The 16,474-nt window shown below is 45.9% G+C and overlaps 3 protein-coding genes across 3 annotated transcripts; 1 reads left to right on the forward strand and 2 right to left on the reverse strand.

Moving 5' to 3' along the window:
• Window positions 1–3,639: 3,639 nt before the first annotated feature.
• LOC123408964 (dnaJ homolog subfamily B member 3-like) lies at window positions 3,640–4,310 on the reverse strand. The gene is made up of 2 exons (XM_045101982.1): window positions 4,134–4,310; window positions 3,640–4,011 (listed from the first exon to the last, which is right to left on the reverse strand). The coding sequence occupies exons 1-2, from the start codon at window positions 4,308–4,310 to the stop codon at window positions 3,640–3,642; spliced, it is 549 nt and encodes a 182-aa protein (XP_044957917.1).
• A 601-nt stretch (window positions 4,311–4,911) lies between these two features.
• LOC123409722 (external alternative NAD(P)H-ubiquinone oxidoreductase B2, mitochondrial-like) lies at window positions 4,912–10,620 on the forward strand. The gene is made up of 10 exons (XM_045102582.1): window positions 4,912–5,157; window positions 6,889–7,144; window positions 7,467–7,673; window positions 7,914–8,164; window positions 8,358–8,574; window positions 8,654–8,758; window positions 9,144–9,416; window positions 9,524–9,645; window positions 9,926–10,045; window positions 10,159–10,620. Exons 1-10 carry the CDS (start codon window positions 5,066–5,068, stop codon window positions 10,244–10,246), a joined length of 1,731 nt encoding a protein of 576 aa, XP_044958517.1. The 5' UTR covers window positions 4,912–5,065; the 3' UTR covers window positions 10,247–10,620.
• A 1,776-nt stretch (window positions 10,621–12,396) lies between these two features.
• On the reverse strand, window positions 12,397–14,637 carry LOC123412089 (vesicle-associated protein 4-1-like). Its single transcript, XM_045105036.1, has 7 exons — window positions 14,121–14,637; window positions 13,754–13,824; window positions 13,450–13,531; window positions 13,245–13,363; window positions 13,075–13,152; window positions 12,856–12,975; window positions 12,397–12,747 (listed from the first exon to the last, which is right to left on the reverse strand). Exons 1-7 carry the CDS (start codon window positions 14,278–14,280, stop codon window positions 12,688–12,690), a joined length of 690 nt encoding a protein of 229 aa, XP_044960971.1. The 5' UTR covers window positions 14,281–14,637; the 3' UTR covers window positions 12,397–12,687.
• Between the last annotated feature and the right edge of the window lie 1,837 nt (window positions 14,638–16,474).

Genomic DNA, 16,474 nt, shown 5'->3' on the forward strand with positions numbered 1-16,474 from the left:
TGTTTATTTTTTATTTTTTAGAAAACCCCCTGATGTTTCAGGTAATCAACCCGCCCTCCATATTTAAGTCAGTCGGAACGTTTTTTCGTTTTAACAAAAAAAACCTGATTTTTCAGTTAATCAATCCATATTTTATCTAAAACAAAATTATCCATATTTTTTAAACCGTAACTTCGATTTTAACATATATAGAAATTTGATTAAAAAAATGTGTAGAACCTAAATAGGATGTTATTTTTTGCTGTTGAATACTTCTTAAATATTATTTTTGGTGCAAACTTAATCTGTAGTGCACGGTCCTTTTTTTCTCTATTTCCGACGACGATACGAATTGCAATAAACATCCATTAAATTAAAACCAAATTGAGAGGAAATAAAACATCATTAACCACATATGCACACCTTTGGAAAACCTCGTGAGAAGAAACAACATATTTCTCATCTTATTCTGAGTGACTGTATATTCAAACACGTTTTTGTTGTGTGAGCACTGAGGCCATCGCCGGCAACACAAATGTGACGCCATGTGAAAATATATTGCGCTCAGAGCGTGTGTTATTTTCTCTCTCGTTACAACGCACGGGCTCTTTTGCTAGTTAATAAAAATTACCTTAAAATAGTTGAAAATATAACGATATCTATAAATCTAGAAGAAAAAAATAGATAGAACATGTCATGGCAACTGTACTGTAAACACTATGGCAACTACAGTGTAACACCATGACAACTGTTGCCTAATTTTTTTTTTATCTAAACATATCAACATGAATCTAATTTGGAAGATCTCGTCGAGACGGATTTAATTATGAAGACGGATTTTTTAATTGGATTTTTATTTAGAAGATAAAATATTTTTAATCCAAAATTTTTAAAAACATTCCTGCTGAGAAAAGAAACGGGCGTGTGGACCAAATGTTTAAATGCCCACACGCCAACCATAAAAAACTGTTAAAAATACTAAAATTAATAAAAAACATAAACTGACATAGATCCATATGTATGAGCGGTTTGCAAAGGTATGGACATTATCTTTTCCCAATTTAAATCGTCACGAACGAACAAACAACGAACGCTTGTCCGTTTTCGCCGAGGCTATGGTTTTTGTCCGTGCGCTCGGCTTCCCGCAATCGCAGCCGACAACGAAGCGGCGACCAACCAAGGAGGACTCTTTTGCGCGGCATGTGGCGCACGTCACGTACGGCTGGTGAACGGCGGTGGTCAAGGAAGGGGGAGGAAGGAAGCCGTTGTTGCTGCCTCTGTGATCCACGTTCTCACCGGCATGCGCGTGTCCGTCCATCTGGTCTGGAGAACGTGGCCAGGCCACCAAACGGCGCGGGCGTATCCCGTACGTTGTACTAGTACTTGGTATTTTGCCGGTGCCCGCCTCCTCCTCCGGAATCTTTCTTTCTTGGCCCGGACGTCAGGGATGGATCCAGCCAGCCAGCCAGCCAGCTCTTCGTAGGATTCGCCGCCTGCGTCTGCGTCTGCGTCTGCGTGTGTCTCTCTCTCTCCGCTTCGCTGTGTTCTCCAGCGGTTGGGTGGCGCCCTATGCACGTTCTAGAAAGAGAGGAGCCAGACGAGACGAATATACCCTTCCATCTTCTTGGGACCCAAGTCAGGAATCAGCTACTAGTGTTTTTTACCATCTCAGCTTAGTGCATTGGTCTGCTGTTGATTACCGCCCTTTTGCGTTTAAAAGTTGGGGGAATTTTATTTTTTTTAGAAAAGGAGGTCAAACCACCGGCTTCTGCATCAATCGATGCATGCAACCAACTTATTAATTATTCCACAAAGGTCTAACAAGAGTATACATCAATTCGCCCAAAGCCATCACTCACACCTACAAACTTGATAATATGGAGTGCTCTCACTCCACATATCTAAGACCGGTGTTGTTTCCAATCCATCCACATAACGTATCGGAAACAACAGCAGGTGCAGCACACCTAAAACGCACACCTCACGCACACGTTTTATGAGTCGCCATCCTCCTCGAACCACTGATCCATATTCAGGAAAGAGATCCGCATCATCTCTGCTAGTCCAATCATCCGTCGACGCCACCACGGCGCCCAACGACGCCACCGCCCTGCGCTCAACCGTCCAACTACGAAAACTCCGGGAGATCTGCCGTGCGTAGCACCTGCCAACTAGGCATGACTCAGCGTAGCACCTGTCGGCCAGGCATGACTTGACAACTCCACCGGAGTTAGGATTTTCACTCGAGAGGCAAGGAGGGGGAGCACAGGAGCAGATGTATACCGATGTCTTCAAAAAAGAAAAATGGCGCCCTTGAGCGTCTTCGTCGGCGAGGCCGGCCTGGGCCAACCAAGGGGTTTCCCCCAATCCGAATCTCCTCCACCGGCTTCACCCGCATGTAGGGCTCCGGCAAACGTCGGCACCGTCAAGTTCACAGGAGAGAGGCCCACAAATGAGGGCTGGAGGACAGCGGACAGATCTGGTGTCGCCGGCCGCCATAGCAGCCACCGCCGGCTGACTATAACCAGGTGCACCGCCCCCTGATCGGAGCCGACACCACCGAAACCGTGGCTGCCGCAGACAACGCCCCTGCCACCGCAGACGCGCTCAATCGCCGCTCCCTACTGGTCGCGCGCCCCGAATCCGCCATGGCAGCCCGGGCGGGCCAGATCCCGCAGCACCATAGCCCGCGGGGCAACGCCGACCGAGCCCGCGATCCCGCCGCCAAAGCCAGAGCCCGAGATCCCGCCATAGCCATCCCCGGGGCGCGTGCGGCTTTGTCGGCATCCCCTCCGACAGCAACGAAGCGGGTGGAAGGGCGGAGAGGGGTCCGCCGGCGGCAGGAGGGTTCGCCCCCGAGTCGCGAGGAGCGACGACGGGGGGGGGGGGGGGGTGGTGTCACGCGGATGTCCCAATCCCTACCCATGTCGGGGGAAATGAAATGACAAATCCAAACAAAAAACTTTGGAAAAAATGACAAGTGAGGAGGCGTGTGTTCCACAGGGACAGCGCGGATGCGCCAACTGGTGGTGGCGGCCTGTCCTGGACGGACCATGCACCGACGTGTCGCCGTCGGGGTTCGTCCATCTCCAGCGACAGTGGGCAGGCAGGATCGATCCCTCTCGCGCTAGCCGTCGGATACATTGGGCGTGTTTGGTTGCCTGGGTGCATCCAGGATGCATTGCATGAAGGAGCTTGGGTGGTCCTGGCCTGGTTGACCTGATGCAAAATAAAAATGAGATGTGTGTTTGGTTGGGTGCATGATACGAGCTGGGTTCAACTCAGATTTTGTTTGGTATATTGCATCTTGGGTTGTATGAGAGATGCAACATACAACAGATATTGTTTGGTGGGTTGTATGATGTCGAACAGATATAAAATAATTACAAGATAGTTTTGGTAATATCTTTGATGATTGAAATAATGAAAGAATATGGTTGAAGTAATTTAAAAAATTGGCAGCATCTTGTTTGTTTGTACGGTATAGAAGCAGCTTATGATACAATCAATATCCAATACACATAAATCAATATCCGATACACATAAATCAATATCCAATACATCTTAAAAATTCACATATTATAGGGCCACACATCCATATTAATCCAGTACATCTTAAAAGTTCACATATTATACATCTTAAAAGTTCACATATTCAAGTTACATTCCATACGAGCAGTACCCGTTCTTGGTGACGACGTCGCGGGTGAACTTGACCTGCTTCTTGCTGCCCCGGCAGAGCTCCTCCAGCTTGCACTCGAGGGTGCGCTCCAGCGGCAGCGCCTTGCGCATGATGGAGCTGAAGAACTCGGCGAAGGCGCGGCGCCCGCCCGTGTTGCCGGAGCTGTAGACCTTGGTGAACTCCCTGGCCGGCGTGGCGGGCGCGCTCCTCATGGAGAAGTCGTCGCTGCGCGTCCTCGCCATGCGCGCGCCGCCGCCGCCTCCGGAGCCGAACGTCCCGAACATCTCGCTGGCCCGGTCGTCGTTGCACACCCCGAACACCGCCCTGTTCTCCTGCTGGTCTAGGAGCGCCTGCACAACCAAAGGAAGCCCACGCCGACGCGCGCGAGCACAGCGAATCAAGAACGCGATTCCCACGGCGGCGACGCGCGCACGCAGGGAGGTGCCCGGGGAAGAGGCGGCGGGGCACTCACCTCGTAGGCCTCGGTGATGGCCTTGAAGCGCGCCTCGGCCTCGGGCTTGGAGGCCGGCGGGTGCTTGTCGGGGTGCCATTTCCTGGCGAGGCCCTTGTACGCGGCGCGGAGCCCCTGCAACGAGGTGCCCCTGGGGACGTCGAGGATCCGGTGGTAGAGCTCCGACGGGTTCACCATTGGAGTTGGAGGGGGACGGCGCCGCAGGAGATTCGGTCGCGGGGGGACGGGAGCGGCTCGCCGGGGCGGGGGCGGGGACGGGAGCGGCTCGCCGGGGCGGGGGCGGGGGCGGGGACGGGAGCGCGGCGCGGCGCGAGGACGAGAGCGGCGCGTAGGACGAGAGCGATGCGTCGGGAGGGAACCCTATCCTCCAGGCGAGAGCGATGCACGCGCGGGTCGCTGCACGCGCGGGTGCAGGCTCGCGGAAACGGCCCGAACTTGCGTTTCCCCGCAGCCTGGCCCGGAGGCGTTTTTTGCATCTGTCGGGCCAGGTCCAACTACACATACAGCATACCAAACAATCTATATTTTGCATGATGGATGCGAGCCAGATGCAATACAAACGAACCAAACACGCCCAAAGTGATTGAGAGGAAGGAGGGAGGGAGCGAAGGGGCGTTGGGCGAGGCCGCTTTAGCACGCCAACCACGTGTGTCTACCACAGGTCCGGAACTGACGACCCATGTTCCCTCCGCCCGTCCGGGCCCGCCCAGCAGTCACACCAACCCCTCGCCGCACCGGCACCAACACGGCGCCAACCACGGCAAGAAAAAAGTGCAGACGCGTACTAGCAGCATATAAACAGTTCACGGGCGAGGCGAGCGAGCGAGGTGGCCATTTCTTTTTCTTCTTCTACTCCTGCTGCCGCCGCCGCCAGTACGTTCCAGGATCACCGGAGCCCCGGAGGAAGAGCAAAGCGTACCGGAGGGAGGAAGATGAGGTGGACGGCGTTCGCGTGGGAGAGCGCGTCCCGGGCCTTCAACAACCGCCCCACCTTCACCGGCCTCGTCGTCGTCCTCGCCGCAAGGTACCTCCCCCCTTCCTTCCCCTTTCTCCGCCCACTAATTTCCATTTCCCTCGTCTTGGCCCCGGGGCTTGGGAATTTCGATCGGATCTGCTGCTACTGCATACCTCGTGTGGCCTCTAGGCTGCAGCAGCATTTTCGCGAATGTCGGGCACGAATTTTTGGAGCCTCCTGTCATTTTTTCTCGGAGAAGTACTCGGTGGCTTCGTCGTTTCGTTTGTGGATCCCTTCCGGGATAGAAATGTTCGGTAGTTGCTGCGGTTTCTCATCCTCCGAGCCGCTCAAACTGTTGTCTCAGTTCGAGATCACCTCGCGTATCAACGGGAGTAAATCGATTCTCCATCAGAGGGTAGCTCTGTTTTTTAACCAGATTTCGGAATGCTAGTACAAATCAAGGGAAAAATATAAGAATATACTCCCTCCGTCGGGAAATACTTGTCCTAGAAATGGATATAATGGATGTATCTATAACTAAAATAAGTCTAGATACAGACAAGTATTTTCGGACGGAGGGAGTAGTTATTTCTTTTATCCTGATGAAATGGGAAGAAAATTACCCGCAAAAATAAAACAAATGGAAAGAAAATAGTTGGTTAAACTAAACTAATCCTTCTTGCCACCTGTTTCGACCGGGCCCTCGTTTTCCAGCTACTTCTCGAATCTGATGTGTCCCCCACGTCACGGTGGACCTCGTATACTTGCTGAATATTCTGCCATGGTCCATGAGACCAACAAGAAGAAAAATTGCCCTTGATTTCTTCGTCCTGGTTTCAGTATTTTTCTAATGCCACTTATGCCTATTTTCTATAAAACAATACTTCTACTTGGAATATTTAAGAGCGGGGTCGTGAATACATTATGATTTGGTGCCATGTGATGATTGCCATTTTATGTGTGCTATTGGACTGTTAGGCAAATGCTGGACTTCTGAATAATGGAGTGCATTTCTTTAGTTCCTTGATTTTCTTGGTTAATGATTCGGCTGCAACATGCTTTTTATTTGTTTCTCTGCAATGTCTAAATGAATTTTATATGTAACCCCTGTTCCAAAATAACTGTCTTAACTTTGTACTAGCTCTAGTACAAAATTGTATTAAGCTTAAGACACTTATTTTGGGACGGAGAGAGTATGCCGTATGACTGTTTTGCCTGTATGTAAGTCCTGTGTTGTGTGGATCCAAAACGATCACAAAATACATATTTTTGTGCAAAGCTGCAAGACATGGAGTGCTCCTGCTACCAGGTATACATAAGTGTAGCTGTTAAAACTGACATTGGTTCCTTCACAGAAGAAGAAGACAATGGTAGATGATTGGGCTATAGGATTAATTTTCCGAGCATATATAATTGTCCCTGTCTATGCAAAGACCAGGCGCACTCCCTCTTTTCTTGAAAATACTATATTGTCCTTGACTTGATCTATTTTAACGTTTTTATTACTTGGAGTGATGTAATTCAGTCACAACTTAAAGAATATTTTTCGGTAAGCGGTGGCTTCGATGTAAAACACACCAATGAGGTTCATAAAAACTTAGTTCATGAATTCCTAAATGATTTGTATTTACTAGAACAGCTATCTTACAGTTTTTTTTATTAAGGGTGGCTTCAATGTAGAACCACAAATGAGGACATTTAAGATGGCTGAATAATTCCAAGAACTTCTAAATGTTTTGCATTGCTAGAACAACTGTCCTATTTGCAAACCTGCTGATTTTTGGTCTGCCGAATTTGCAGTAGTGGAGGAGGCCTCGTCGCATATGCGGATTCTCAGCCGGACCAGCCCCAAGGATTTAAAAAGAAGAAAGTAGTGGTTCTTGGAACTGGCTGGGCTGGCACCACATTCCTGAGGAATCTTGATAGCAAACTGTATGATGTCCAGGTCATTTCACCTCGGAACTACTTTGCATTCACACCCTTGCTCCCAAGTGTTACCTGTGGAACAGTTGAACCAAGGAGTGTTGTTGAGCCAATCCGTAGGATTCTGGAGAAGGTATGATTGCTTCCATAAATTTCAGGAAACTTGTTGAACAATTCTAGAACTATTACTTTTTTCACAACCTGCTGAATGCCATACACTCCAAATACTGGAATGGTTTGTTTTTGCAATGGTACAGCAAAATTCCTGACCTTGCTCATCTTGCTTAACACCTATCTTGAGTCCCAATAGTTAAGCTTGTTATCTACAAGTTTGACCTGTTAGCGAATAGTCATATTTCATACTTGAACACTACATCCGTTCATAGCTCAGTCAGATGATTAATTATGTGCCGAATGAATTAACGTTCGTACTCTCGTTCGTAATACTCTGACAGAAAGGTGGAGACTTCAAATTCTGGGAAGCAGAGTGCTTCAAGATTGATCCAGCAAACAAAAAGATTCATTGCCGCTCAAATGTGGGGACAAATCTTGATGGAAATGGAGAGTTCTTAGTTGACTATGACTATCTGGTGGTAGCAGTTGGAGCTAGGTCTAACACATTCAATACTCCCGGTGTGACAGAGAATTGCCACTTTCTGAAGGTAAGCTTTCGTATGGTTTGTGTGAAATAAATTTGCCACCATTTTTAGGTCAATAACTACATTAATCTGCTTTATTTATATGCACTTCTGACAAAAGGAATGAACCTGGTTCAAACCATTCAGTTATGTTGCGTAAGATAAATAGTTATGTTAGTCTTGTTAAATGATCTTACTGCATGTTAGTTATTTCTAAGCTTCTGCCCTTATAGCTCTCCTCATATGGTCCTATCATATTCACAGGAAGTAGAGGATGCCCAAAAGATCCGAAGGAGCGTGATGGACTGCTTTGAGAAGGCAAGCCTCCCATACCTTAATGAAGAAGAGAGGAAGAAGAACCTTCACTTTGTTGTTGTGGGGGGTGGACCTACGGGCGTTGAATTTGCAGCAGAGTTGCATGATTTTGTTACTGAAGATCTATCCAAGCTCTATCCTTCCATTCAGCATCTTGTCAAGATATCACTGATCGAAGCTGCAGATCACATACTGACTATGTAAGGCCAAACCAGTCCCCTCTTACTTTTAATGCTTTATGAACTGAAAGGTCCTACTGCTTTACACTAGATTGCCACCTTTTTGCTCATGTAATCTACTCCCCAACAGTTTGGAAACACGTCATCACCTCATGTATGATGTAACATTACTTCCTAGGCTAACAAAATAACAATTGTTTCTTCATTGAAAAAGGTTCGACAAGAGAATTACCAACTTTGCCGAGGACAAGTTTGGGAGGGATGGCATTGATGTTAAAACTGGATATAAAGTTGTGAAGGTTTCTAAAGATGCAATTACCATGCAAAATCCAGCTACTGGCGATATTGCAGTTCCTTACGGAATGGCTGTCTGGTCCACCGGTATTGGAACCCGCCCATTCGTTGTGGACTTCATGAAACAAATTGGACAGGTATGTAGACCTGTTTTTAGTTTGCTATGTCTCGTTCTGTCAGTTCAGCTAGCAATGAATCATTTCTCTACATATACAGGCCAATCGTCGTGTCCTTGCTACTGATGAATGGCTAAGGGTGCGTGAATGTGATGATGTCTATGCAGTAGGTGACTGTGCTACCATAAACCAGCGGAGAGTAATGGTATGCAATAGAATTTGTTATGTGTTCGTTTTGGTGCTGTGATTCTGCCCTATTGTTTTCCATGTGGATAGAAAAAGGGTTTTCTTCTCAAACCCCTATGTGTCATTTAACTAGTAACATTCTTGAGACTATCTTCATTGTATGTGTGGTAGATGGGGATTCACATTAATGCTACAAGCATATTTGATATGTATTGTTGGATACTTTCGCTAGGATACTTGAACTGCTAGATTAGCTGTTTAGAACAATCCAGTGCTACCGTATCCATATCCTTTTTTGGTGCATTATATCTACATATCAATACATCATAATGACTTTGTTGATCATTTCCGAATTGTATTTGGTACCAGTCAGGAATTTATGTTCTTGGTGTCCAATCTTGCAGGAGGACATCTCAGAAATATTCAGAGTTGCAGACAAAGATAAATCTGGAACCTTGACTGTGAAAGAAATCCAAGACATCCTGGAGGATATCTACGTGAGGTATCCGCAAGTAAAACTATACATGAAGAGCAAGCAAATGAACGGAATTGCAGATTTAATAAGAACTGGCAAAGGTGACACTGAAAAGGAATCTGTAGATCTAAGCATTGAAGAGTTTAAGAAGGCTCTTTCACTTGTGGATTCACAAGTCAAGAATCTACCTGCAACAGCTCAGGTTTCCCTTTTCTTTCTCTATAGGAATTGTACAGTGTACAAATTTCAAAGCAACCATTTCAGCTACAATTCATCGCCTTTTTAGTTCTAACTAGTTTGTTCTGTCAGGTTGCTGCACAGCAAGGACAGTATCTTGCGACGTGCTTTAACAAGATGCAGGCTGCTGAAGAAAATCCTGAAGGTCCGATCCGCATTAGGGGAGAAGGCCGTCATCGTTTCAACCCCTTCAGGTGCCTATTTTGCATCATTCGTCAGCTCATTTCTTTAAATAAGCATCTCTTTATCTTCATTCTGATGAGAATGCACGTAGTTCTTCATGCAAAGTAGTACTGTAACTGCTAACACTTATAAGCTGAATCTGGGAAGCAGTTGAAAAGAAAATTAGAGATCAAAATATGTCGATAACAGAATAGTTTAGGCTGGATGCATCTGCAACTGTTCTTCATACCTGGTTGTCTTATTTTCTTTCTTGTCTGTTGGCTGATGCTATTGCTTTGCTGATTCCTCCAGGTACAGGCATTTAGGCCAGTTTGCCCCACTAGGAGGGGAGCAAACCGCTGCACAGCTCCCTGGTGACTGGGTCTCCATCGGCCACAGCTCACAGTGGCTCTGGTATTCCGTCTACGCAACGTAAGTGTTTGTTTCCTTTCTGATGATGAGAAACTCGGACTTTGCAATCACCCACCCTTGTACAGTATATAACTTAACACTTGGTTTTTCCCTTCTCTTTGCTATGAGTTCAGCAAACAAATAAGCTGGCGCACGAGGGCACTGGTGATATCTGACTGGGGCCGTCGCTTCATCTTCGGTAGAGACTCGAGCGGCATATAGTCAAAGGAGATATGATTTTGTTTGCGGCATATACAGAAGCTAAGCTAAGGCCAGTAGTGGTACCTTCCACCAAAGTCTGTTCTTGCAGATGCATATAATCCTTTTTTGTCAGGGAAAGAATAAAAGCAACCCTGCACTTCCCTAGTGCTCCACGGAAAAAATTCCTTTGTACTTACCTTTTACTCTCGAGAGTTCTACTTGTGCGGCATGCGTAAACTCGCAGATTAATTTTGTACTAGTTTTTCTTACGACAAAGGTAAGCAAAAGGCCAGTTTGGACCTGTTTTTGTTCTGGAAAATCCTGTTTGTGTGAAGGCCTGATTTTGTCATGAGAAATATACTGTTGATGTGGAGGCCAGATTTTGTGCTGTGAAACCCTGTTTATGTGAATTATGTTTGCGGCTAGCAACTTGTATTGGCTCTGTATGTTTGGGACCTCTGCCCTTAGTGGGTGCTTTGTTGACTAGTGCAGTGAGGATGAAGAAAAGTTGAGTATTGTTTTGCAGTTGACGAATCCATAGTGTTTTAGAATGAGATTCACTCATTTTGCTCCGTATGTAAGCCTCCTAATAAAATCTCTAAAACTACTTATATTTAAGAACGGAGGGAGTATAAAGGTTTAAGCTCTCGAGTTGTTCCAGTTGAAAATGTCTCCTCCGAAACCCTGCTATCTGCCAAAGAGGTTTAGGTTATTCTCCTTATTTATTCACTGTTTGGTTGGTACATGGAACACAACCCACCATTGGTGGATAAACAATTCCCCCAAATAAAGGGCAAACATTGATGGGCATACTGAATAGACATGGTCCATAAGTTAAAGACCGTAATATCCGGCGAATGTTCGCTGGGAAGGGTTGGCATTTGCCGACGCTTTAGTTGTATGGCGTTGGCGGGCAATTTTTGGGAAGGAGATAAATTTTACAACAAAAAAATGGCAGGATTTGCCATCTCCTACAGTACCAGGTAAAGTTGCCACAGAACAAAAAACGTTCGATTGACATCTCCCTCCCCGCCGACGTTCGTCAGTTATCATTACTGTAAATTAATAAGACCCAAATTCGATCAATTCCCTCGAGCAATATGGAAGCTTCACAGTTTTGGTGAAGATGCAAAGAAGCTCAAGCGAAAGAAAAAATCGCTGCAATGTTGAACTGATGCAGTCCATAGCTACCGGAATTTAGGCACAACAAAAAATAGTTTAACTTGCTAAGTAGATCAGGTGAGAGGTACCGCTGAATTACAGCTTCACATCTCAAATGAAAAGTCAAAAGCTCCTTTTGCACCTATGTTGTCTCTGTCTTGTTGTCTGATTTCTCCATTGAATAATCCATTTTGACTGTAACTCAAGACTAAAGAATGGAAAGGTAAACACTTGCCATCTGAAAATTCCTAGAATTCATCCAATTGCACCATGCGCTTGGGAGAAAAGTATGATCTTGAGACAGTCCAAGAGACCACCACCCTTCACAAATAATAAAGGTCACGTCAAATGAAAATACACACATTCCCTAGAATATTACACCGTTGCCTCTATGAAAATGACATCACCCGAAAATATATATTGCGAGTACAAGTGGCGGAAGCTTCAAGTTGCACCCATTCAGCTTTAAAAGTCAAGGGTCTATCTGGCTATGAAGTGGAAATATTCTTAAAAAAACGCTCTTCATGAATTCCAAGAAAGCAACAGGTTGTTCTGAGCCACAAAGGGCTGAATAATGCTCCATCATTATCAGCCTCCATGGTTGGCCGGTTCGGTTAGGTGTAGGTGTATTTGTACCTAATTCTTCCAGCTCAACAGTTATATTAGTAGTACAGATCATATCAGCAAAGGAACAAGAACAATTATATCAGTACAGGTCAGGTGGACAAATAAAAAGAGAAGAACCAGATGCTGAGCCCACAACGTTTCATGTCCTGGAAGACCTGTCAGTTAGACAACTCAAAAGCGCTCAATAGCATACGACATAGAAGATATCATTATTAGCAAGGGCACTGTATCTTGTTAATAACTACAGTACTTGTTTTGTTGGGGAAAACACATACTACTAGAGACCTCTACACAGAAAGATTCCCCGAATGATTGGCACTGAGCTGACAAAAAATATGGCCACAATATTAGCTGCCTAAACATGTTGATGTTGATCCAGGAAATAGTGTAACATGATCAGAGAACTTCCATTAAACACCTTGACGAGTGCCTTTTCAGATAGAATTACATTTGGTATTGATTGGAACCAGCACTGACTGAAACAGCGGTAGGAAATGGAACACAATCACACATCTAAATCTAGAACACCACGTACAAGATTTATCCCGGAGGATATTATTATCAAGCACTGACAGACTATCTACATGTAGTCCCAGGAAGAAATGTGGCATATGAAGCTAAATCTTAATTACACAAAGCCTCATTTTTGTTTCGCGGATTTTTCAGCACTATGTTTATACCGAATCAACCTCTTCAACCTGCTGACGAGCAAGGTATCTCTCTCTTCGTTCCTTCTGAAATAGGAAAAGTGGAGAATGTGATCACATGGTGCACAGCCTCATCTCGGGCATTAGTAAAAGACTGGATTATTGTCATTAAAAACACTCGAGCACTGATCTTACCCATTCATCGATTACAAGCCCTTCGCCAACAATAGGGGGACTGTTGTCTTCTGGAGGCTTCTTGCGTGCCTCAAGAGCTGCTTCAGCTTCAGCAAGCTGACGCTTGAGTCTGTCCAGTTGCTTCAAGGAAGAAATTGCCACAAATGTGTAAGGTGAATTTGCTGCTCCCCAGAATCGTACTGTAAGCAAAAGAAAAAGAGGGGCTCTGATGTCACTTACTGCACTAGGACGCTCCGCATCCAAGAACACAACCCGCAGAATTTGCTCAACTGCAACCTGGTCTTTCTGCTCATCGAACTGTGACATATGTAGGTAAAAGTTAGAAAAAATGAAACTAGAACAATAAGACTTTAGGTGGTTGGACGGTCTCAAGTGGCAAAAGGATGTACCAATTCTGGGACATACTCCACAGGCCCTTTAACTTTCAGGCTAATAATCTTGAACTTGACCTTGCACTTCTGATCTAAAGGCTTCTCGTTGTTCTCAGGGTGCTCGACAAACTTGAACACTGCCATTGAATGGGTGAAGAATGAAAAAAGAGGGGAAGAAAAACAAAGAAATGCACATCTAAGGTGGAAATCAGCTTTGCATTACCTGTAGCTATGATGGTTTCTCCTGGAGCAAGTATGCCGCCAGGAGGCCTCATGAAGCAGCTCTTTGGTGCCGTTGTTTGGAACTAAAAAAACAGATATGACATGCGTTCCATTAGTGCACTACCTTATTATCGCTACATCAAACCAACTTCATGAAGCATTGCTAGCACAGGATTGGTAGGAAAATCTGTAGTAAACCCACTAGCATTTAAGGACAAACTATGGGATTTAATCCATTGAAGGACTTAATTGTTTTATCCCCTAGTTTAATGAAGAGAGCAGTGTAGGGAGAGAAGTGTTGTCACCTTGAACGCCACATGGGACTTGCTGACGTTCTTGATCCTCACCGCGCTCCGGACTTGCTTGCCAGGCTCATCTGCACGATTAAAAGGTATATAAGGTACTTAATTCATGCAAATTGGAGCGCTTTATTTTTCAAACATGTCCATCTATTAATCAATTATTAAGTTGCCAAATTACTTTGCCAAAACAGAAATTTGACATAATTAAGCAGCGACAACTCCAAATAGTAGTATTCATGAGCCAAGAGCAATCAAATAAAGAACCCAATTCAATCCAATCCAAACGTAGCGGGAGAGATGTTAGTTTTGGGCGCCGCCAAGAAGCAGAGGAGGAAGAAGAAGGGAAGAAGCTTTGATGGCGCATACGTACATGGGAAGTAGAGTTTTGATGGCGGGTCGAGCCGCAGTCGCCGCCTGGTAGGCAGCAGCGACCGTATAGCCGCGGCGCCTGACGACCCGCCCGACCCCTCCGCGGCTCCTCCCTCCGCCACAGGCGGCGGTGGCCCGGACGCGGTGCCCCACAGAGGCATGTGTCACAGCTCAAGCCGCGTCGTCGCCCCCCTCTTGCTGCTCTCGGCCGCGACGCGGAGCCCCCTGCAGCACCAGCACCAGCAGAGGATCGTGGCTCGTCGTCGGAAGCCGTCGAGCGTGTGGTGGTGCGGGGTGCCTTGGTTGGAGTGGTTGGGCTTGGGCGGCGAGGGGAGGTCGAGGAAGAAGAATATTATTGGGGCGGGGTGCGGTGGGGTGGACGAGAGGAGAGCTGCAGTCAAGAGCGTTCATGGGAGGGGTGTTCTTATGGTGGATAGACGGCGGTAGGGTCACCTGGGCAGGTTCGGCTATCAGTGTACTTTTGCCCCCCTGATTGGTGATGATTGTCAATGGTAACTGGCTGGCTGGCTGGCAACATTAGCGGGTTTTAAGTGGATGAAACAGCAAGTTCTTGCGGTACAGGATATCTAGAGAAAGTTACACGGTGGTATCACATTTGAGCCCGTGATGATGAATTGGTAACAACATTGCTAATTTTTACGTGTCAGTATCAAGTTTGGGGCTATACGTTACAAATCGAACTAAACTATCTATTTCGACGCATTGACGCTGAAACTGACGACCAGGCCACACGCGTCAGGCGCCATGCTGGCCAACCGGCACGCGTCTGCGTGTTGACTAGGATCGGTGCGGCTCGACCTGTTTGCTCCTTTAAGCAGGCCCGCTCGCTCCTGTCTCCCTCCCCGCGTGCTGCTCTCTTCCTCCTCGCTCCTGTCTCCATCCCTGCCGCCCGCATCGCCGACCGCAAGACGCCACCCCCGACCGCCGCCGCCATGGTTTTCGAAGACAAAAGCAGTGACGCCACCTCTAGCCCATACATGCACTCCATCGATTCCAACGACGGGCTTCAGCACGCTAGTTCATTCGAGCTAGGCTTAGGGTTAGGGTTTCAGATTTGGGTGATTTAGCTGGGTTTTGATTTGGGGATTGTGTTTAAACGAGCTTCTGCATGTCCCTTTCAGCCTTAAAGATCCCACTTACAAGGGGCTCGAGCTTGATATGATGGTCTGCTGTGAGAAGCACGACAAGGCATCGGAGAGGCAAGTTGCCTTTGACGGAACATACACAGGCAGAAGGTTCTTAGCATGGCCAGAGCCGGTATGATCTATTCATTGTTTCATATCTCTTGTAGTGATGGAATTGTAGTGATTTAAAATATGCACTTGTAGTGATTTAGGTAGTGCAAATGCTTTTGTAGTGATGCAAAATATGGTTGTAATAATTATTAGGTAGTGTTTCACTTTTGTAATGATGCAACAGGCTATGTTCAAGGCTAGTTTTATTTTGTAGTGTATATGTTCTTGTTCTGATTACATTTTATTCAATGGTGGTTTTATTTTGTAGTGATGGAGAACTTGCTTTTGTAGTTATATGTTGGAGCTTGCTCTTGTTTTGTAGTTGAGTACCAAAATGTAGTTAAAGTATTTAGTTGAATGTTGCTGTAATTTTGGGATGCACATGCTTTTATTTTGTGGGTAGGTACAATTAGCTCGTGTTTTTCTTGTTTAGTAGCCCCTGGGGTATGAACTCATTTGCTCTTCTTAATCTTTTTGTAAGAAGGTGATAACTGTGGGATTGTTGAATGGGTTGATCAGGAGTGGCCCCCAACAATGGAGAATGCACTTTTGAAGCTACCGACAATGGTTGAAGATGGCAAGAGTACTAGGGTTACTGATAATCTTGAAAGTGCTTTAACTATTCACCATTTGACGACAGAGAAGAACAATCTGGAGGCCAACTATGACAAGTTAGTTAAATATGTGCATGAACTTATGAATTTCCAGGAGAAAAAGGTGCTAGATTTCAGTTATCTGCAGTCTAACCTAACATATCAGCAGCAATGCAGAAGTGAACTGGTGGTTGATATGAAGGGAGAGATGGCAGAGAAAGATGCATATCACCAGCATCTTAATGAGAAGTATCAACTCACGGTTAACCTGACAACAACTCAAGCAACTGTCATCCAGAAACTGAAGTTGAAGCATATGAAAGAGAAGGAATTGCTGAGTGAAGCTAGGATGAAAGCTGAGTCTCACAATGCACATCTCACAAAGTCTGAGGAGAAGCTCACCCAAGAGAAGCTAGAGTTGAAGCTTCAGGTTGCTAATTTGCCTAAGGAAAAGGAAAAGCATGTTGAATAGAAGGGCCGGCTAAAGCTTCATACTGCTGAGCTTG

This window comes from Hordeum vulgare, chromosome 7H (genome assembly GCF_904849725.1).
Source record: "Hordeum vulgare subsp. vulgare chromosome 7H, MorexV3_pseudomolecules_assembly, whole genome shotgun sequence".
Classification (NCBI taxonomy): domain Eukaryota; kingdom Viridiplantae; phylum Streptophyta; class Magnoliopsida; order Poales; family Poaceae; genus Hordeum; species Hordeum vulgare.

What these genes read in the sequence shown, in the direction of transcription:
- LOC123408964 (XM_045101982.1), bottom strand. Translation starts at nt 4,310, where the DNA reads ATGGTGAACCCGTCGGAGCTCTACCACCGGATCCTCGACGTCCCCAGG. An exon ending in CCATCACCGAGGCCTACGAG is followed by an intron (nt 4,012 to 4,133) that starts GTGAGTGCCCCG and finishes TTGGTTGTGCAG; the next exon opens with GCGCTCCTAGACCAGCAGGA.
- LOC123409722 (XM_045102582.1), top strand. Translation starts at nt 5,066, where the DNA reads ATGAGGTGGACGGCGTTCGCGTGGGAGAGCGCGTCCCGGGCCTTCAAC. An exon ending in TCCGTAGGATTCTGGAGAAG is followed by an intron (nt 7,145 to 7,466) that starts GTATGATTGCTT and finishes ATACTCTGACAG; the next exon opens with AAAGGTGGAGACTTCAAATT. An exon ending in TCATGAAACAAATTGGACAG is followed by an intron (nt 8,575 to 8,653) that starts GTATGTAGACCT and finishes CTACATATACAG; the next exon opens with GCCAATCGTCGTGTCCTTGC.
- LOC123412089 (XM_045105036.1), bottom strand. Translation starts at nt 14,280, where the DNA reads ATGCCTCTGTGGGGCACCGCGTCCGGGCCACCGCCGCCTGTGGCGGAG. An exon ending in ATCAAAACTCTACTTCCCAT is followed by an intron (nt 13,825 to 14,120) that starts GTACGTATGCGC and finishes TTAATCGTGCAG; the next exon opens with ATGAGCCTGGCAAGCAAGTC. An exon ending in GGCTTGTAATCGATGAATGG is followed by an intron (nt 12,748 to 12,855) that starts GTAAGATCAGTG and finishes TTCCTATTTCAG; the next exon opens with AAGGAACGAAGAGAGAGATA.